Raw genomic sequence first — 20,260 nt, forward strand, 5'->3', positions numbered from 1 at the left:
ACCATGGAGAGGACGAGAACGAGAAAGGCGAGGGGAATTCAAAGGGGGGGGGGAAGCCATACAGCAAGGTATCCACGAAACAAAGAGGTTGGAGAAATTTCACTGAGCAGAACACACTGCGAGGTATTAGCGGGATGTAACTCAAGAGTGTCGCATCAAAAATAGATGCGAATACTGAAATGACACGACTCTGAAAAGAAATCGAGTAAAGTCGAGGCAAAGACGACGTGACTAACCAGGTGAAAAAAAGGACGATGGAGGCGGTCGTTGAAAGAAAATCTTCCACACAACACACCGCACAATCGGGAGGGATGAGATAAGATAACTGGAAAAATTTTCTGGGGGTTTTTCGTGTTTTTTTAGATTTTTTGCCTTTCGATAAAGATTCGAAAAGAAAAGGGTTTCCCTAAAGAAGAGAGATTGGAGAAGGTTGGTGAAAGGGAAAAAAAGATGAACCGTGAAAGACGAGGCGTTCTGGAAAACTCAGAGGAGCACGAGATGGGGGCGCTAGCCTGTTTGGGAATGGTGGTTGCCGCTTTAAGGGCTTACCCGATAGGAGTATACAGTGCAGCTGTACTTGATTGATATTGTCTATGGTATTGCTATTTTACTACTATTTACATTCAAACATACAAAGAGTAGCCTTGGCCTACCTGGCAAGTCGGGGAAGTTTCGAACAATGGAATGCTCAAACAACCAATAAGAATCTCTTCATTCCTCGACGCCCATGCTATGCATGCAAAACTACAAACAACCTGTCTAGGCGATATACACAAAACAACGAACTCTCAACAATATGACAGAATAATAATTGTATCAACTCAAGTCAAATCCAGCTCCCGAATTGACTGCGTACAGCAGCTTAGTCTTCAAGGTGCGAGCATCCGAGTACCGCGGCAACTTGAGAAGATTGACGCAAGTACTGGTACTCGGTAGTCGCTCTTCATCTTCACTCGAGTCTCGAATACAGAAATGGGGATTGAGGTGACTGAATCCCAGCAGTGGTGCTCGAGGGGTAGACGTGACAAACCGGATGACTTTCTGTCGCTCGGCGTTGGTCATCTCGTGCAGAACCTGCCAGAACAGTTGGATGGTCGGATGCTCTAGGTTATCATCGCCGATCACATAAACGCCGCCGTACATGGTGTTTCGGCGGAGATCCTCCACGTCGATATCGGCGTTCTCTCCACTCACTAACGTTTGCAACTCGGACTGGTTGAACATGGACAACCAGGCCGGTTGGATCATTTGGCCGAGACCTTGCAAGAAAGCATTGGTCTGCATCGCAGGTTGCACCTGCAAGCGATAACGAGCCATGTAGGAAATGTAGACCAGTCTGTTCTTGTTTGTCACGGCAATTTGTGAACCCTGTGGCTTCAATTCGGCTGTGGTAGTTCGATTTGTGCCGCCGGGCATCGGAATTGTGTTGTTGACTGTGAAGTCGAGAGCAAAGTCTTCTACATCGCCGGGGTAATTCTTCAGTTGCAACTATAATGGTATGGTCAGTAAGAAAAAAAACATCAACATCAATACGCAGTGACACTCACCAGACCCTGGTAGAGTCCCTCGTCAAGGTCCTTCAAATCATTCAAATTGGCACGGTAGGAAGATTCCTTCACTGCAGACCCAGTACCACCTGTGAGTGCCCACTTCAACAGGAAAAAGGGCGCGAAATTGACATCCACCAAAATCCCTTCGTAGAGACATTTTCCGATGACACGTCCGAGGAACTCATAGCGTCGAAGAAGACCACGCACATTGTCCTGCCACTCGGCACTCGTCTTTGCAAGTCCAGCATCACTGAGGAGTTCTTTGAGTTGGTCGACCGCTGCTGGGTTTGGGTACAGCAGGTGCTGGTCATTTTCTGCAAACATGCTCCCGTCATCGTCAGTCTTGAAAGCCTCGGTTGTGACACTAGTCAGGAACTCCTTTGTCACACCACCCCCATCAATACCGGCTTCCATTGATCCAAATTGGTCAATGAAACTGATTTGAATGGGCTCTTTGAGACCATCACCTAGCCCGTAAAACTGGGAGAACGCATCTTCAAACACACTCTCACGTCTGATGTCGGCGTGATGCCGGGCCAGCACATCTGGGGCATTGAACTGACTGTTCATCATGGATTGTTGGGCTACAGAGAGACGCCAAGTCTCAGGATCAACAAATCCATTTCGGCGGCGCTGTTGATCTCTGAGGATGAATTGGCGGAAAATTTGCACCCTGGTAGCGAACGGGATGAAGAAGGGCATGTTCCGGAGAATCTCTAGCCTAGGCGCGATAGCAGCAAGGGCCTTTCCACGAGCGGCCTGCCGTTGACGACGTCGTAGGTTTTCGATGCGGATTGTTCGTACGGCGTGGTTAGAACCGGCAATGCCCAAAGGCTCCACGGTATCGTCGTCTAGAAGATCGGGCTCATCGTCTTCGTCATCCTGGAATTGGTGGCGTTTCTCTTCCTCTCCCACGACGGCTGGAATAAACCCTTCCATGTCAAATCGGTCGGTCATAAGCCAATGGTCTTTAGGAAGGAACTTTCTCCGTGAGCTAAAGAGTCGTTGGTGGTTAGTAAAGGTACCGGGCCGCACGGCGCATTTCTAGCTTACTCTCGCTCATGTAGCATTCTGAGCAATCCTGTGACTAGCCCTTTGAAATAGTCCAGGGGAATACCTGTGACGCCTGGGAGATCATTGAGTTGTTCTTTGGCTTGGATTTCATTGAACCGCTCCATTTGCTCGGGAACTTGACTCGCGGTGTTAAAATAGCTTTTAAGGTCACCGGTGGACGTCGGAACAGGCACTTTGTCGCTCAAGGCGGCAAAGTTCCAATAAAGGGTGAAGGCGAGGTTTTTGAGGAAGACGGTCATCGCTTTGACATCTTCGAGGGGCAGGGCGCTTTCCTTCGTCCACGAGGACTTGGTATTAGAGGAGGCTGTGAACGGGGATGCGCTCGAGAAGAATTCTTCGTCGTCCATAACTTTCAAAAGGAATGTGTAGAGCTCAAAGAAAAGGAGAATGATTGTCCACTCCTGGTCACGATCCTCTTGTGGGATTTCGATGCGTGAACCCGGTTGCGGGAGTTCTAATAGCGAAAGAACTTTGGTCGGTTCGTTTGTAATGATATCAAAAACCCGACTGGATCTAGATGCCTGCCAGAAGTACTTGATCGCTGGGATCTTCGTGCTTGGTTGGCCGGACACCTGATCGCCTGAAGGAGCCGAACCCAGATACAACCACATTCGGATATCATCTCCTCGTCGAGGGAATACCCTCAACAAGTTCAAGGCATATGTGGCAAGAATCTTGGCTTCTTTTGACGAGCCAGATTCGCTGTTGGAGATATCTGTTTGGGTCAGGTGGGACGGTCTGATCCGTGAAAGCAATCCGGTGATGCTACTTTGATTGACAAGGCTGGTGACTTGGTCCTTGACGAATGGGTGCAAAGAAGGACCGTTGGATGAGTCGGTTTCGTTGGATTCTTCTGTCTCCAAGCACCGTGTGAGATAAGCAGCTGTTGAGTTCAGCAACTCAGATACTACAGTCAAGAAACCAAGATCAGGGGCTCCAATGTTAGCCTGACCACCAAGGGCGTATCGATGAAAGTAGATCAGGTATGCAAGCAGCCAACTTCGAGCCGTGACGTCCTGAAGGGCATAAGAACTTGCCTTCGCTGGGTGCATGCATGACCCAACCGCCGAAGCCAGTACTTTGTAGTTGATCTGGTGGGCCAATCCATCCAGTCCGCCAAGATAGGCCGCTAAGTCCGGGACGCTCAGATATGAAATGGCAAAGGCTTCATAAGCTGCCATCGTTTCCGATGTGATTGGCCGTAAAAGGGCAATAGCAGCATTCACAACATGTTCTGGTGCCAGATTATCACTCAGAGAGACAAGGTTCCTTGTCAAGTGTGCCATGGCATGGTAGTAGGTGTTGGCAATCATTGCCATCTTCTTCGGTATCAAGTCTACCAAGAAAATCACCGTCCGGAGGAGAGGTAACACCGCTTCTCCATGAGTTGAAGTATTCGTTGCCGAGCCGAGGGAATACAGAACAGCGATTGCCAGCCGTTTCAAGAGCTCGGTCCATTCACCTTCCGTGGCGATCGTAGGCAGGGTGTGGAAGGTCTTCTCAAAGACCCTGCAGAAGTACAGCAGACGTAGGATGTCTTCTAAGTCCCTCGGCGACCCCACAAACTGAACGAACAGCCTGAGTTGATTCAGACATTGCTCTGCATTGGCGTATGGTGGTGGAGAACAACGCAAAAGACACTGCAGACGCTCAACATCTGTCGTTGGAGCCCTATCGTTGCCCTCGGTTAAACTCAAAGCATGCTTGGCCCTCTCCCATTCAAATGTGTCCCATTCTGACCTCCACTCCTTGTATGTTGCTGTTCTGCTCCGGTGGCCCCGCCAGACTCGCTGGATGACGCGAGACGCCGTCTGTCGGTCTCTCTCCTGCTGCCTTAGGAGCCGTTCGCGCTGGGCAATTGCGACTGCGGTCTCGGGGTTTGCGGCATGAGGGGTAGATCGAGTAGGGGAGTTTCCGGGGAATGCAGCAAAGGGATTAGTGGCACGGCCGCTGAGGTTCACCTGTCGCGGGCGACGAGAGCTGCCTGTGAATGATTGGAACATGATGCAGCTGGAGCTGCTCTGGGGTGAAAAGGAAGACTCGCTTTAGGTGCAAACGAAGCAGCCCGCATCACGGGGTTGAAAAGATGAAGAACTATGACATACGCCGATATGGAGGCTTATCGTTCCTTATATGCACGTGCCACGCCTGTGCCGCGCTTATGTTCGGACATGGGCCTTATTTCCACGCTCTTCACAGTCATTGTGGCTATTCCAGGGCTTATAGGTATAGATAATGCAGTACCACTGGCTACTATGGAACAACAGTGCTATAACATAGAATCTTCTTTCAAAACCAGACTCCACGGCCCGGAGTTATGCGGATGACCGAGCATGGCCACCGATGCCTCTAAAAAAGGAGCGCACCGTCCAATTCCAAATGATGTTGTAAAGACTATAATACATGGGATATATATTCAATCGGCTAGCGGGGAAAGGCCCAAGGTGAGCATTTGATGCTGCGCAGGTAGATGATTGCGGATGGTATGCTGAGCCGGACACAAATGTTAGTAGGCACTCTTATGTGCTGGATTGGAAGTATACTAACATTCAGCTGGGGCTCACAGACCCACGAGAGGGCTATCATTGATCAAAGGTTCCCTCTGTCGACTTCTTCGACTTCTCGGACTTCTTCGACTTCTTCGGGAATGGGAATTTTTCGAAGTAGGCCTCGCGGGTGTCGGCCCACATGTTCAGATAATCGGCGCCCTCAAATCCTCGGATCACGGTGACTGTCTTGCCATTTCTTTCAAGGTCTTGCACGTAATTTGAAGGCGTCGGTCGCATGTGTTTTGTGACGAAGGGAGTGAGCTTCAGCCATGTTAGCAGGGCTCCGAAGGCATGCGGAATAGCATTAATCACTAACCAGGAATGGTTCTTTGGTGCTCGAACCCTCAGGCAGTCCAGGCAATTCAAGCTTGGCTGCAGGGATATAATTGCGATGCTTTTCCACCTGGGATCTGTACTGGCCCTTCTTGTCGAAGACACCCATGGAGCCGGTCCGGTTTCCCTTGTAATATCCGCCATTGACCTGCTTGGTGGTCAAGCGCAAGCGCATGAGCATTGGCTCCGTAGGCTTAAACATGATGCCGGTTCGAAGGTGGGCAGTTGATTGAGTGGAAGTGTTGCGGGAGACAAAAGTCGGCGAATGATCGGGTCGCGCTAATCTCCGCGCCGAGAACTTTTTTCTGCCAGGAAAAAAAGTTCAACGAATCTACACCCCTCTTGAAAGCAGCCGTCGGATGATTCAGTACTTTGACCGGTACTAATCTGAGGCTTCTATTCTACTCTACTTTTAATTTCGCCATGCCTCGCAGCCAAACTCAGCTGCGTGGTCCCAAAGACCGCTCGGCTCAAAAGCCAGCGCAGAAACGGAAGAACGGCCGGGCCCTCAATGCGCTGTCTATTGCAGAGAAACAAATCCCGACCAAGTTAGGTGTTCGACGCAGTCGACTAGGAGCCTACGATGACGGTTCCTTCAACCGCAAGCGAAACAATCAGGAGGGCGATGACGACGAAGATGAAGAGGCCCAGCATCACAAGCGCCGCAGAACCGAAGACACCGGAAGCCTCGACGGCGGCAGCGATAGTGAAGGACACGAATGGACACTCGGACAAGTGAACAGTGACGACGACAGTGAACTGGACAGTGACGAAGCTCTGGGCGAGAGTGATGAAGAGCGATTTGAGGGCTTCACTTTCCGCGCATCCAAGTCCAAGTCCAAGCCAAAGAAAGCGGAACCCAAGGCGAAAAAGCCAAGTGAGATCAACTTGGACGAAGATATCGATGAGTCCGAGGAGGAATCTGAAGGTGACTATGACGAAGATGAGGACGATGACCTGGGAGAGGCTGCTGTTGACCTCGCGACTGCTTGGGATATGAACACTGCTGCCGAAGAGGAGGACGCCAAGGAAGCATCAAAAAAGGCCAAGCGGGCTGCCAGGGACGACAGTGATGAGGATTCGGGATCAGAGGGGGACAGTGAAAGCGAGGAGAGCGACGACGGCCTTTCTGTCTCGGACGATGGTGCAGACAAGCACGGTCTATCAAAACTACAAGACTTTGTCCAGGCTCTGGAGACTGGAAAGCCTACGAGACGTACCCAGAAGTCACAAGAGCAAGGCAAGCCTTCGGAATACGGCCTGACATCCTCCAACAAATTGACCGTCGCCGATCTACTCCCTTCCATTACGGATTCTCGCCTCAAAAACTCACTCAAGCATATTGACTCTGCCCCTCAGACGTCCAAGACTGGGATTCCGGGCAAGCTAGACGCTCCTCTGGCCAAGCGCCAGCAGGATCGTCTTGACCGTGCTGCGGCCTACGAAAAGAGCAAGGAAACTCTTAACCGATGGCTCGAAACTGTCAAAGCCAATCGCAGGGCCGAGCACCTGTCGTTCCCTCTGCCTGATCCCGAAGCTGAGCAAAATCACAAGATGGATGTTGCCAAGCCGCAAAATGACTTGGAAAGTGCTATCCAGAACATTCTTGTGGAAAGTGGACTGGCTGAGGCCGATGGCAAGTCGGCCGAGGACCAGATCCAGAGTTTCGAAGAACTGCAGGCTCGCAACATTCCAATCGAGGAGATCCAAGCTCGACGCACTGAGCTCCGCAAGCGACGTGACCTACTCTTCCGAGAGGAAGTGCGTTCTAAGCGCATCAAGAAGATCAAGAGCAAGTCTTACCGCCGTGTTCACCGCAAGGAGCGCGAGAAGCAGGAGCAGCAAGAGCGCCAGGCACTGCTGGAAGCAGGCGTGGATCCAGATGAGATGGACCAGGAGAAGAGTGAGCGCATGAGAGCCGAAGCTCGCATGGGCTCCAAGCACCGTGAAAGCAAATGGTCCAAGGGTCTGAAGCAGAGCGGTCGTACCGCGTGGGATGAGGAGGCACGCAACAGCGCGGCCGATTTAGCCCAAAGAGAGGAGGAGTTGCGGAAGAGAATCGAAGGCAAGCGTGTCTCTACTGGGGAAGACGACTACTTGGAATCGAGCTCCGAATCAGAAGAAGACGACCCTTGGGCTGAGGATGCTTCTGATGTGGAAAGACAGAAGATCCAGAAGAAGCTCAAGGCCCTCAATGGTGATGATGTCGATGAGGACGTCCCGAAGGGACCTCATGCTGATCTCTTTGCTATGAAATTCATGCAAAAAGCCGACGCCGCCCGCAAGGAGCAAAACGATGCGGAGATCCGCAAACTCCAGCGTGAGCTTCATGGAGAGGAGTCCGAGTCTGAGGCGGATTCGGAGGTCGGTCGACGAAAGTTCGGCAAGTCGACGAAGCCTGAGCAGAAGCCTCGCAAGCCATTGCTCAAGAACGAGTTTGAAGAATCCCTTGACTCCGATGATGAAGACGCACAGGCGGCGAGAGCGGGATCAGATGATGATGTTAACATTGTTGTCGACGCTCCTGCGAAGCAGAAATCGACATCCAACAAGAATGTTTCACAACCTTCACGCAACTCTTCCCATCAGGAGAAGGAGACCCCTGCTGAAGAGGAGAATCCTTGGCTGGTTCAGACTGAGCGGACCAACCGTCGTCGGACTGGCCCAGATGCCCAAGAGACTATCGATATCTCGCTTGATGTTGCTCCTCAAGCTGCCCCAGCAAAGCAGCAGAACAAGAAGCAGCAGAACACCAAAACAGCTGCCGCAAAGCAACTTCATGCCGAGAACGACAGCGATGATGAGGAGAGCGTGCCCGTCCTACTCAAGAACCATGATCTTGTAAAGCGAGCCTTCGCCGGCGATGAAGTCGTCCAAGATTTCGAACAAGATAAGATGGACACCATCGAAGACGAAGGCGACAAGGTAGTAGACAACACGCTCGCAGGCTGGGGTAGCTGGGCCGGTGACGGTGTCAGTAAGAAACAACAGAAGAGACAGAAGCGTGATCTGACTACTGTGGAGGGTGTGAACCCCCAGCAGCGCAAGGACGCCAAGCTTGATCGGGTGATCATCAACCAGAAGCGTGTCAAGAAGGTAAGACAATCTTTTTATTCCATCAGTAGTGACTGTCAGCTAACTTTGTTATAGAACGTAAAATACATGGCAAGCCAGTTGCCACATGAGTTCGAGACCAAGCAACAGTACGAACGGTCTCTGCGCATGCCTCTGGGCCCTGAGTGGTCTACCAAGGAGACTTTCCAGAGTGGTACCAAACCTCGTGTCATGATCAAGCAGGGCATTATCAAGCCTATGCAGAAGCCCATGCTCTAAATGTATATACCTGGGGTTTGGAATGTGTGTTCAGTTGTATATCCAGTGCCATGAACTGGCACGACCCATTACCACGACGTGTTACAGAAGTTTCGTCAAAAAGCATCTACATTGTTCACCTTGTCACGGCCGTAGTTCGTATTTGAGTAACGTATCACTTGGTTTCTACTGCGAGCATGCGACGGCGTCACTTTACAATTGCCCAGCCTTTCCACATGGGATCAATGTCATCACGCTGCAGAATTGTAATTATTTATAGATTGGAATGTTGGTGCCGGTGCTGGGTGAACAGCCTGCTGATCAGGGCATGCGCGATGAAAGGCAAAGATGTGTGGTACTGTCTATAAGAACCATAATCTCGTGATTAAAGTGGTTTAAACGTTAAACTAAAGGATATTGACCGTGTAAGTATTCAACGTGGATGGATGTTGTGTGTTTACTACTTTTCTACTCCACACGGGTGATCCCTTGGCAAAATGTTGCCTGGACTTAAACGTCTTCACCTGCAATATCAACCAACTCAATTAACATCTAACTTACTATATCTATTTCATCTTCAATGTAAGTCTACGGTAGCCGTGTTTACGCCGCATTCCCGTTGGTGGGTTTCACGTCGATACCCGCATGTTTTGCCGTGACGCCCTACATTGCTGAGCACACGCTGCCCAAAGCCCAGGGCCATTCTTCCCACTGTATCGAGGAGTTCACACTGCTAACTCGCATGATGATCGACAGCTGCGGATTCTTTCTGCCATTCAAAACAAATCAGCCCGTGTCTTTTCCCAATTTGGACGAGAGCTGAGCTCCGAGGAATTAGTGCCATCTCCTGGAATCCATACATACTTGTAAGTCTACTGCCCTCGCCCTGCAACTTTGCCTTTTGTCAGTCCTTCGTCGCTCTTTACATGCCCTAGAAGTCGCCCTCTTCTAGTGATTCATATCCAGTTGGAATGAATTGAGGAATAGCAAAGACTCTCTATATACAAATTCGATCTCTTTCATTCTTTTATTTGTATACGAACTATTTGCATCATGGACCCGACCTCCAAATGGAAGGCGACAGCCTTGCTAACTTGGCTTCTAGCCGCGGAATCAGTCAATTGTCTGCCGCGTGTGGGAACTGCAGTGGAAGGTATACTGCAGGGGACTGCCACAGAGCCTGAGACGGCTTATAGAACCCAATATCCGCCTACGAACGAGGAGGATAGACTATTTATTCCGGAATCTCACCCTGTACGTTTTGTAGACATGCATTGGGTTGATACGGCGTGATGTTGACCTTTAAATCAGGAATATCGCGTGGCTTTGGAGTTTGACGGCCGTCCACCGCAGCCTCCATTCCCGCAGTTTCAACTCGAAAGGTTTGTTCACGGGTTGAACGACCTGCTAGGTGTGCCAGAACCCGCTACTGCTTCGGCACCAACAGTTGCAGCGGAACCTGCTCCTGTCCCAACGACAGCTTCGCAGCAGCAGTCGCAAGCTACGGCGCTGCCTGTTCCAACTATCGGAACTACTAGAGAATTACCAAAAGCCGAACAAGCTGCGACTTCGATAGCAGGTATGTGCGAATGAAAAAGCGTGGGTTCTTTTATGCGGCATACTAATTTTCACAGTATCTGTTCCCACGGTCTCTTCTCCTCCCCCAGGTCAAGCAGATCAACCTAAGACCATGAACGGTCAGGACATCTTTGGGCCTATTGCGACTGGGGCTGTTCCTGCTAATATCAAGTCGAGGCATGACCACCCCGTGCAGAACAAGCATGTAAGCTGGCTCCAATTTCGATCATCATATGAATTGAATACTAATTTCATGCATAGGCCAACACCACCGGTCCAATTGAGACCAACAAGTTCTACGCTGGGCTTTTCCTGGGTACTCAGACCAATGCTTCCTTCACGCAACCCTACTCTCTGGCATGGTCCAAGGGCGGTGGTTCACTTAAGAGCTGGGGTATGGGCATTTCCCATGTCCAGCCTCACATGCTTGCCTACGGCCCCAAGAATGATAAGATTCCCGGAGAGCCAGTGTCATATTATATCAACCCAGTTGGACTTCAACACCTGATTCTCTCAGCAACTGAGCTCGACGAGTCCAGTGTCATGGACATTGAAGATCCCAAGGCTTTCTCTGCCCATGCTGTCCTGAAGCGGTCTGGAGGCTCAGCTCAGCAGATTACTTTCCCCATTGTGCAAGGCATGGGTTACACCACTGCTATCTACAATGACTTGCAGCCTCTTATTGAGAGTGGTGTCTTTTTCAGAAAGGTTGTTAGCGCTGGTTCGCCACGACTCGGTATCTTCAAGTACAAGGTTGATCTCGAAGATGACACTACATGGCTCATGTATGCCACGCCCACCGACGGTAAAGACCCGAAGTTCAAACTGGTCTCGAAGTCCAGCCTCCGTGGTTCCCACGGGTTCTCCGGTACCGTCCAGCTTGCCAAGAACCCGGCTGGTACGTCTGGCGAGAAGTTCTACGATAACTCGGCTGGTGTGTACGCTGTTTCCGGAGAGATCTCCGGCTCTGTCAGTGGTAATGAGGGCAGCTACAGCCTCTCCTGGGCAAAGGCCGGAAAGCAGGTTAACGGAACTCCCTTGCTCATGTTCGCTCTGCCTCATCACGTCCACTCCTTCGACAACGCCACTAAGGGCCGTATCACCAATATCCACCTCCGCAGCACAACAAAGGGCAATACCACCGCTGTCATTGGAGAAAGATGGACCATGACGGAGCAGAACCTCCCTGTCGACATGGGCTTCGCCCCTTGGACAACCACCCACGGCAGTGTACACGACCTCTCAACCACCGCCCAGCACGCCATTCTCAAGGCCGCTCCCCAAGAACTAAAGCAGAACATCTCCGATCAAACTGACCTCAACAGCATGTACTACAGTGGCAAGGCCCTGAGCAAGTTCGCAACTCTGGTCTACACCGTCAACCAGCTAGGCAACAACGTCGACCTCGCCGCGGACGCCTTCCAAGAAGTAAAGAAATCCTTCGCCCGCTTCGTGGACAACAAGCAACAATACCCACTAGCATACGACACCGTCTGGAAGGGAGTCGTCTCAACAGCCGGCTACGATGGTGACCTGAACCAAGATTTCGGAAATACAGCGTACAACGACCACCACTTCCACTATGGCTACTTCATCCAAGCAGCAGCCATCATTGGTGCTCTTGACCCCAGCTGGCTAGCAAAGAATAAGGAGTGGGTTAACATGCTCGTCCGTGATGCGGGTAACTCCGTCGACAACGACCCTCTCTTCCCCTTCTCGCGCTCATTTGATTGGTACAATGGTCACTCGTGGGCGAAGGGTCTGTTCGAGTCTTACGATGGAAAGGATCAGGAATCCACGTCGGAGGATACCATGTTCGCGTATGCTATCAAGATGTGGGGACAGACCACCGGCGATGCAAGCATGGAAGCGCGTGGTAACATGATGCTGGGCATTTTGAGTCGCTCGCTTCACGACTATTTCCTCATGGAAGATGATAATGTTAACCAGCCGGCGAACTTCGTTAAGAACAAGGTTACTGGGATTGTGAGTATCATTCATAGTCAACGATCACCCATGTCTGTTACGAGTCAGACTAACTCCCCATCTAGCTATTCGAGAACAAGGTCGATCACACAACCTACTTCGGTGCAAACCTGGAATACGTCCAAGGGTGTGTCTATCCCAACCAACCTCCCTTCCCTCTGCCCTTCTCACCCCTGTCACGCACTAACCAAAATCAAAATCATATAGTATCCACATGCTCCCATTGATGCCTCACACCCCCTTCACCCGCCGCAAGGAGTTCGTCCGTCAAGAATGGAACGCCATGTTCTCAGCCAATGCCTCCACACCTGCCGACAAGGTCGAGGGTGGATGGAAGGGCGTGCTATACGCCAACCTAGCCCTCATTGATCCCAAAGCCGCCTGGGAATTCTTTACCCAGCCGAACTTTGACTATAGCTGGATTGATGGTGGTGCGACGCGTACTTGGTACCTGGCTTTCGCTGCTGGTAAGTCATCGTTTTTTCCTTGTTTTGATGGGAATATTTTGCAAAATGCTGACATTTGCTTAGGTCTTGGTGGCGCGCCTTGAACGTTAATGGAGTTGGAGGACTTTTTTGCTTTTTGTTTTCTTTTATTTTTTTTTGGATTTTTTGGGTAGCTATTTTGTGTGCTACAATGCGTATATATTAGATTCGGATACTGGTTAAGGTATAATTCCCCAATGGTTCTTAACTTATTAGGTGTTTTGAATACGTGGAGAATTTGAAATGTTGCTTGGTTGATAATATATTCCACGGTGCGGTTGGTCGTAAGACAGCTATATATTTTTCCAAACTAGATTTGCTTCTTTTCCACCTCTATGTTATCGATGATAGAACTTTTTGTCTCTCATAGCCCCATCAAGCTATTAATACTTCCTAAAATCTAGAGTGTAAAGCTGCTAACATCGACCACTCCGGGAACAAAGACACACAGAAAACCAAAACACACTATCCCCTCCGCATTTCGCTAACAGGAAGTTCCAAATCAACAACCCAAGGCGCATTCCTCGGCTCATACTGAACAGTAACGACACTAGCATTAACAAAAAGCGTCTCCTCCCCAACCCTCAACGGCCGTTTCGCGCCATCACTAACATCACAATACGCACCCCTAAACTCCAACATATCCTCCGGATCCGCAGGCACATCTTCAAGCTTCACACTTCCAACCTCACCCCCATCCTCATCCCAGATACCCCGCTGCGCACCCCATCCTTCATGGATATGCCCAAAGACATGCAACCGCGGTCTCGCGCGCCACGCCGCCTTCTTGAGATGTTTACAGCCGACATTCAAATCGGGCGGGACGGCATCTAGGATATCCGCTGGTGGGCCGTGTGTTAGGAGGATATCAATAGCTGGGAAATCTGGTATTGGGTTCTTGGGTGGCGGAATTGATGATCCAGAAGGAGGAATATTGAAACGGTCTTCACTGAGCGGATATCCAAACGCCCAATTATAAAATTCGGGTTGGTAAGGCGAAGCATAAACAGTAAATGTCGCACCAGTCGACAAAGTAAACGAGTGAATGCCTTCTTCGAGGTAGACAATGCCCGCACTCCGCGCAGCCTCACCCGTCCAGAGATCCTTAATCGAGCGGGCGTAGGCCTGTAACTCGTTCTTATCTGGGGGATTGGATGAAGCGCGGAGGGGTGTTTGGAGGGTATCATCGTCTGTGAGGAAGGTTGTGCTGTTGCCCAGTTCTTCGGGTCGCTTGTGGCGTTTATAGCCGTAGCTTGTGAAGTAGTCTTCGTCTAGAGTTATGTCGTGATTGCCTGCTATTACGAGTTTGAGTTCGGCGTCTGCTTCTTTGAGCATTTGGAGCATTGTTTCGTTTTCCTGGCGGTACCCCACTTTTGTTAGGTCGCCGGCGTGGAGGAGGATGTTTGCGCTTGGGAGAGGGTGGCGGTAGGCATTGTTTGTTTGCTGGGGTGGGTTTGGAGGGAGGGTGTGTGTGTCTGAGATGAGGCAAATGCGGGTTTTGATTGTTGACATGGTGAGACTGGGAGTTGGCAGTTGGCAATGGTAGTTGGAAGTGGTAGTTGGGGAGTTGTAGGAGGGGAATGAGGCGAGTCGGCAGGTAGGGAGCGGCAGTATCTACGATTCAACAGTTACGGGTAAAAACAAATGAACTAGGAATAATTCCCATAGATTGACGGCTCAGAGCTCTACAGACAATTTGCATCTCATGGATGCCCAATTCATGACATAGCTGAAACTCCGATAACCACCCGTTGCAACAACACACACGCGGCCCTCGCCGAATGAGCTTTCCCGAATATTTTATTTTTTCGTTTACTTGCGGATAGCCTTCTGGTAGAAAGCAAGCTCCTCACCCTCCAGAATGTAACCGTCGACACGGCCGGACTGGCCGGGGCGAGAGGCAACAACGGCGAACAGACGACCGGACTCGAACTGGCGCTCGATGGCGGACTCAGCCTTGCCGGACTCGGCGAAGCGGGCAGCCTGCTTCTTGGCGACGGAGGAGGACTTCTTCTCCTCGGTGACCTCGGCGGTCTTCTGCTGGCGTCTACGACCGATGGGCTGGCCGTAGTGGGCCTCGAACCACTGACGGAAGGGGGCAGCGTCGATCTGAACAACGGCGGACTTGGTCAGGGTGTTTGTGCGGACCAGCTCGTTGTTGGAGGGGTGGAAGGACACTCCAATGACACGGGTCTTGCGGGAGATACCCTCAGAGCCCCACGAGAAGTTACCGGAGTCCAGACGGAGGGCACGGAACTTCTGGTTGCCACCACGGGTGCGGACAAGGTGAATGCGCTTGGAGCCAATACGGGTGTTGGCGGGCTGGCGGCCCTTCTCGAACGCTCTGTAGAACGACTGGTAAGAACATGCTCCGACATATGTGGTCCACTTCCTCGACCGAAAACTTCAATTTCAACCTGGGGGTGTAGAATCGTACCTCTTCTTGCGGTAGGAGGCGCGCTTAGCACCAGTGGCGCTGCGCTTGTGGCGAGAATCCCGAGAAATACCCATGTTTGCGGTTGATGGAGGGGTCTAAGTCGGAGGACACTGGTTAGATATGGGTCGATTGAAAGCCCTGAAGTTTTTTCCAATTCTTCTGTTTCGTCTCAAGCACCGCACAAATCAATTTTGGAATATCGGAATAGTATGGCGACAGGTTGTAGGATGGTCGAGAGTAGAGAGGAGGCGAGACAGAGTCGAAATTTGACGATTGACGATTGATATTGAATTTTGAATATTGACCAAGAGTCGAAATTGACGGCGCGAGCGAAACAGAATTTTTGAGGGCCAGGAAGGAGGACGTCGATAACTCACCTCTGAATATGCAGCCCTTCACCGGAAACGCGGATAAGTTGTCGTTGGGTTGTCGTGGGAGTTTGAGGTCGTGGAGTCGCTGAATTTCGCAGGGCGCACTGTGTCGCTCGCTTGTGTAGTGCCCTAACCGGCACTAGGCTGCTTTGGGTTTAGGGTGACCAGTCACTGACTGGGTCAGCTGATTGATGAATCAGCAGGTCACGTGAACCCAAGTATCAAACCTTCATTGTGCTTAACATGAACTAATTATTATGAACTGGTATGGCATCTTATGGCTCTTTAGACCATTGCTTCATTGCATTATACTGCATATATTATGGACCAGCCCATTGACTATTTAGCCAGATTATATCAAAATTAACCAGCATTACTCGCTCTTGCCTCTCTTCGCCCTCTCCTCCTTAACGATAGCCCCAATACGCTGGAAACATCCAAAGCCCTCCACAAAGCACGACGAAACCCAAGCAAACCACAACCCCGAGAAAACCGGCACACCAAGCGGCTTCAGCCGCCAAACGGCCAACAGCGTCGATTCCAAAACATGAATGCCCACAACCGCAGGAAACAGGTACGGCTGGATATTGTAGACGAAATGCGCAAAGTCAGGCACATACTTGTATCCCAAGTACTCGTAGACCACCGATCCAGGGAGCAGATTGCTGCGCTGGAAACAGCTGGCGTAGGTGAACAGACATAGAGCAAAGATTACGGCTTGGAAACCGCGCGGGCCTCGGTATTCGGTGAGGGTTACGTCGCTGCGACCTAGGCGTTTGAGGCTTTCTTTGTGCATTGCGACCATGCAGCCGCGGGCTTCGCTGTATGATTTCATTGCTGGGTCGATTGGGACATGGTAGCGGGTGCCTTTAGCTGTGATTATCAGGTTTGAGAGGTTGATGTCTTCCAATTGGGCGGTTTTGGCTTCGGTGGCTGAGATGCCGTTGTATGCTTGTAGGAATAGGGCGAGGGAGTCTTGGTGGTCGGCATTCATATGCTTGATGATGAAGTCTTTGGACGACATGGTATATAGGTGGGAATGGTATCAATTGGAGAGGTGATCAATTGGGATTTGAACTGAGTAGAGGAGGGTCAGGAGAATATGGATCCGTGCCAAGACTCGGGCCTCGGCTTGTTTGCCATGTGTGTCTATACTTGACTACATACGTATTCTTGACTACTGTACTTGACTTGACTTTACTCCAGTACTCCATTCATGGGATATACATAGTGGTACACGCTGTGGTGCCCCAAAAACAAACATCCATCGCGCAGGTGCAGATATTAAACATGGCTCTATGGACAGCAAACATTGAAATCACTCGTGACGACATCGAATATTGGAAACAGAAATGCAAACATCGGAATAGGATGAGTATTCACGCCCTGTTGTCGACAAAACGAGATCAACTCCTAATTCGGCCTTTGAGCAGACATCCTCGGTAGGGGTAAGGGGGTTCTAGTTAAGAGACTTACATGAGAGCCAGGGTGAGGTCACCGTGAATACGTGCCTTCAGTTCAACTTCAATTTCCAAGTTCAGTTCCAGTCTCAGCTTCATGCCCTCTTCGTCCAGCATCGACTTCTCCTCTTTGTTGAGGACGTCCATGCCGCCGTTGGGTTGGAAATTCGTGTTGTTGTTGGAGTAGGGCTGCATGGCGGCATCATCGTCATCCGAATACTCGTCGTCGTATTCATCTGAGCCATATTCATCTTCGTCTGTGTATTCGTCGTCGTCTTGTTGTTGCGGGGGCTTCCGGCGCTGCACCTGCTTGTTCTTTTTGGTCTGGGGGATCTCTTCTTCGTCCTCTTCGTCGGTATAGTCGTCGGCACTGTCATAATCTTCACCGTCGGAAAGGTCTTCCTGCACGGGGAGCTTTTTGGGCTGCTCTTTGGTCTTTTCGACGGTAGCCATAGTGAATGAGGTATCTTATAGAGGGAGGATATAGGCGAGAGAAGAGATGAGAGAATAGAGGGAATGGGTATAGACAGAAAATGAATAGAAACTAAACATAAAAACCTAAAAAAGAAGAGAGGGAAGCAGTATGATATCCAGTATGGGATCGGATATCAAGTCTATGCAAATGACGTTGGCGGCTTCCCGCTTCCTCCTCCTCCCACTCCCACCTGCCACCAACTGTTCAACAGACCACCCGCGTCATAGTGTCAGACAAGATTCTGGAGGACGTGTCAATAGTGGAGTTCAACGACATGCCACATGGGCACGACCGTGGAAACAATGACAGGCCTGAACCGGTCAAGTTGAAACTCGGAAAACCAGGAACCGGGCATATATTGCCCCTGTCATTTCCCCATTTCCAGTGGCTGGAAGACTGCCAAAGTGGCATTAAATTATACAATACAACATCCAAGGGTACGCACACGTACAGGCACAACCTATCCTGACGTCGAGTCGCGTCATACTCAACGGCCTACTACGTCTACTTAATCTATTTAAGTGGAGAGTGTCAGTGCAACGAATTTACCGATTTGTTCTATAATTGGTGCTTGGCGGCCAATAGCGGAGATATCTATTTTTTCCTTGCCGATCCACGTCTCTGGTCCAACGCATGGCCAGGGTTTGGTCTGTTTCTTGCTGATCCCACGTTGTACCAATTAAGCCGGGGTTGTCAGTTGCTCCATACGGAGGCTCCAGGTCCTGATTCTGGCCTACACACGTCATATCGAACCTTTCTTCACGCTGGGATTCCCCATCATTTCCGCCAGCCCCATCTGGACCAGATGTAAGTATACAACCGCCTTGCGACCCCCAGCCCTGGCGTCTGGTGCGAGCCACAGTCGCATCCCGTCTGACGTCGGAGGCGGCTCCTGGGTACTGCGACGACCGGTTTTGACCAGCTCCATTGGCGTTTCTAATGATATAAACGGTTAGACATGGCGTTGATTTCATATACCAATACGCACAATTACATAGTAGTTCCTGTTGCCCACCTCCTGTGACGCTTTGTCCCATATCTCGTGCTCGAATCAGTTCATATTCCCCTCCTTCCCCCCCTTGATAGCTTCTCTTCTCTCTTTCTTCTCTTTTCAACATGGCCGATCAGGATCAACCTTCTACTCCCAACCCCGATTCCACAACCACAACCCCCAACAAGCCTAAACGTGCCCCTCCCAAACTGGGCAAGAAGTCCCCCGCCAAACAAGAACAGACCCCTCCCCCGTCCGAACAAGGCCAGGCCGAGGACAAGAGCGAAGACTCCGAAAAGAAACCAGAAGAGAACAACGAAGAAAATAACGAGTCCGAGCCCGAGCCCGTGAAACAACAAGAGCCAGACTCAGACCAAGACGAAGACGAAGACAACCAAGAACAAAACGACCCGGAACCCCAACCGGAACCCGAACCAGAGCCCAAGCAAGAACGTCGTCGTCGCCCTCGTCCTCGCCCTCAAACCCAAGAAATGGAACAACCCCAGCAAGAACGTCGTCGCGTGCGTCGCCAGCGCCAGCCCAAGCAGCAGCAGCAAGGACAAGATGGCGGTCCGCTCGGCGGTCTCGGCGGTGTCGACCAGGCCGGCCAGCTCGTCCAGAACACAGCCGGTAATGCCCTGAACGGCGTAACTGGCAGTGCTGGCAAGGCCGTCGGTGGTGTCCTCGGCGGTGGGGAGAAGAAGGATGAAGACGAGGATGGTGGTCGTGATGAGCAGCTTCGTCTGCGGCTGGATCTTAATCTGGATATTGAGGTCCAGCTTAAGGCGAAGATCCATGGTGATTTGACGATTGGTTTGCTGTCAGTATTCCATTTCCTTTCCTATTCTTTCCTATACTTGTCTCGACACCTCTTTGTCGTCGCATTTCCTATTCCTAATCCTAACTCAACCCTAACCCCGATCCTCTGGCTATTAATCTCTACTCTTACATCTTACTCAAAATCTCTGTTGGTGCAATTCACTGACTGACGATGCAGTAATTAAATTCATCTTCTACAGCAAATAGAAGAAGTACTTATACCTCACGTCTACGTCTATGTCTACGTCTACATGCTTATTCTATCTCCATCGCGATGAACACCAGCCCCATTTCCCCTCCCTTCCTCTCGTGTGGTGTTGCCTGCGCCTGAAATGACTTGTTTATGGGTTAATGGTGATGCAAGATGCATAGTCCTTATTCTTGTTCTTTTCCTCGTCATGTCCTTGTTTGTGATATCTGTTTTCTCCGGCCTATGTGTTTCTCCTTGGCAAGGCTTATTATCATATTTCCTTTTTCCCCGCCTTATCTCTTTCCGTGTTGCGCCTAGGATGTTCATTTCCCTAGATCTGGTCTGACTGACTGTCTTGGAGTCTTGTCATTGTACAGTAACTTTAGCCTACAAGTATTGGGTCTGGTGAAATGGATTAATTGACTGGTTTTAAGTACTTGTTGCAGTAGTGCTGTAGACATGTTGGACAACGGTAATTAAAATACAAGGCGTCGAGACCTGCTCAGACGTATTGACCTTGTGCTCCCATACCCACCTCAGTATCTATCTACCCACCCATCTATATCAGAAAGCAAAAATGGAAAGCACAAACAAATTAAGTCGGACAAGTGCAACAATCTCCAAACTACTAGGCATGTATTCGTATTTAG

The 20,260-nt window shown here is 50.5% G+C and overlaps 9 protein-coding genes across 9 annotated transcripts; 3 read left to right on the top strand and 6 right to left on the bottom strand.

Moving 5' to 3' along the window:
- Window positions 1-816: 816 nt before the first annotated feature.
- PENARI_c012G00953 (HECT-type E3 ubiquitin-protein ligase) lies at window positions 817-4,627 on the bottom strand (the record flags this gene model as incomplete). The annotated part of the gene is made up of 3 exons (XM_022632796.1): window positions 817-1,488; window positions 1,548-2,544; window positions 2,604-4,627. The coding sequence occupies 3 exons, from the start codon at window positions 4,625-4,627 to the stop codon at window positions 817-819; spliced, it is 3,693 nt and encodes a 1,230-aa protein (XP_022487221.1).
- Window positions 4,628-5,206: 579 nt separating this feature from the next.
- On the bottom strand, window positions 5,207-5,708 carry PENARI_c012G06533 (mitochondrial 54S ribosomal protein mL41; the record flags this gene model as incomplete). The annotated part of the gene is made up of 2 exons (XM_022632941.1): window positions 5,207-5,434; window positions 5,490-5,708. 2 exons carry the CDS (start codon window positions 5,706-5,708, stop codon window positions 5,207-5,209), a joined length of 447 nt encoding a protein of 148 aa, XP_022487179.1.
- Window positions 5,709-5,929: 221 nt separating this feature from the next.
- Window positions 5,930-8,839, top strand: PENARI_c012G01781 (UTP14 family protein; the record flags this gene model as incomplete). The annotated part of the gene is made up of 2 exons (XM_022632820.1): window positions 5,930-8,602; window positions 8,657-8,839. The coding sequence occupies 2 exons, from the start codon at window positions 5,930-5,932 to the stop codon at window positions 8,837-8,839; spliced, it is 2,856 nt and encodes a 951-aa protein (XP_022487331.1).
- Window positions 8,840-9,871: 1,032 nt separating this feature from the next.
- PENARI_c012G07377 (glucan endo-1,3-beta-D-glucosidase) lies at window positions 9,872-12,932 on the top strand (the record flags this gene model as incomplete). Its single annotated transcript, XM_022632962.1, has 7 exons — window positions 9,872-10,072; window positions 10,130-10,397; window positions 10,453-10,601; window positions 10,658-12,382; window positions 12,448-12,509; window positions 12,590-12,849; window positions 12,913-12,932. The coding sequence occupies 7 exons, from the start codon at window positions 9,872-9,874 to the stop codon at window positions 12,930-12,932; spliced, it is 2,685 nt and encodes an 894-aa protein (XP_022487230.1).
- A 400-nt stretch (window positions 12,933-13,332) lies between these two features.
- On the bottom strand, window positions 13,333-14,379 carry PENARI_c012G00198 (metallophosphatase domain-containing protein; the record flags this gene model as incomplete). The annotated part of the gene is made up of 1 exon (XM_022632779.1): window positions 13,333-14,379. The coding sequence occupies one exon, from the start codon at window positions 14,377-14,379 to the stop codon at window positions 13,333-13,335; it is 1,047 nt and encodes a 348-aa protein (XP_022487150.1).
- Window positions 14,380-14,679: 300 nt separating this feature from the next.
- Window positions 14,680-15,378, bottom strand: PENARI_c012G07442 (40S ribosomal protein eS8; the record flags this gene model as incomplete). Its single annotated transcript, XM_022632964.1, has 2 exons — window positions 14,680-15,211; window positions 15,305-15,378. The coding sequence occupies 2 exons, from the start codon at window positions 15,376-15,378 to the stop codon at window positions 14,680-14,682; spliced, it is 606 nt and encodes a 201-aa protein (XP_022487272.1).
- A 670-nt stretch (window positions 15,379-16,048) lies between these two features.
- PENARI_c012G01858 (DUF2470 domain-containing protein) lies at window positions 16,049-16,699 on the bottom strand (the record flags this gene model as incomplete). The annotated part of the gene is made up of 1 exon (XM_022632822.1): window positions 16,049-16,699. The coding sequence occupies one exon, from the start codon at window positions 16,697-16,699 to the stop codon at window positions 16,049-16,051; it is 651 nt and encodes a 216-aa protein (XP_022487339.1).
- Window positions 16,700-17,081: 382 nt separating this feature from the next.
- On the bottom strand, window positions 17,082-17,588 carry PENARI_c012G09016 (uncharacterized protein; the record flags this gene model as incomplete). Its single annotated transcript, XM_022633004.1, has 2 exons — window positions 17,082-17,085; window positions 17,152-17,588. The coding sequence occupies 2 exons, from the start codon at window positions 17,586-17,588 to the stop codon at window positions 17,082-17,084; spliced, it is 441 nt and encodes a 146-aa protein (XP_022487235.1).
- A 1,138-nt stretch (window positions 17,589-18,726) lies between these two features.
- PENARI_c012G00424 (uncharacterized protein) lies at window positions 18,727-19,605 on the top strand (the record flags this gene model as incomplete). Its single annotated transcript, XM_022632785.1, has 2 exons — window positions 18,727-19,421; window positions 19,599-19,605. The coding sequence occupies 2 exons, from the start codon at window positions 18,727-18,729 to the stop codon at window positions 19,603-19,605; spliced, it is 702 nt and encodes a 233-aa protein (XP_022487298.1).
- Window positions 19,606-20,260: the final 655 nt, after the last annotated feature.

This window comes from Penicillium arizonense (assembly GCF_001773325.1).
Source record: "Penicillium arizonense strain CBS 141311 chromosome Unknown PENARI_contig012, whole genome shotgun sequence".
In the NCBI taxonomy this organism is placed as follows: Eukaryota; Fungi; Ascomycota; class Eurotiomycetes; order Eurotiales; family Aspergillaceae; genus Penicillium; species Penicillium arizonense.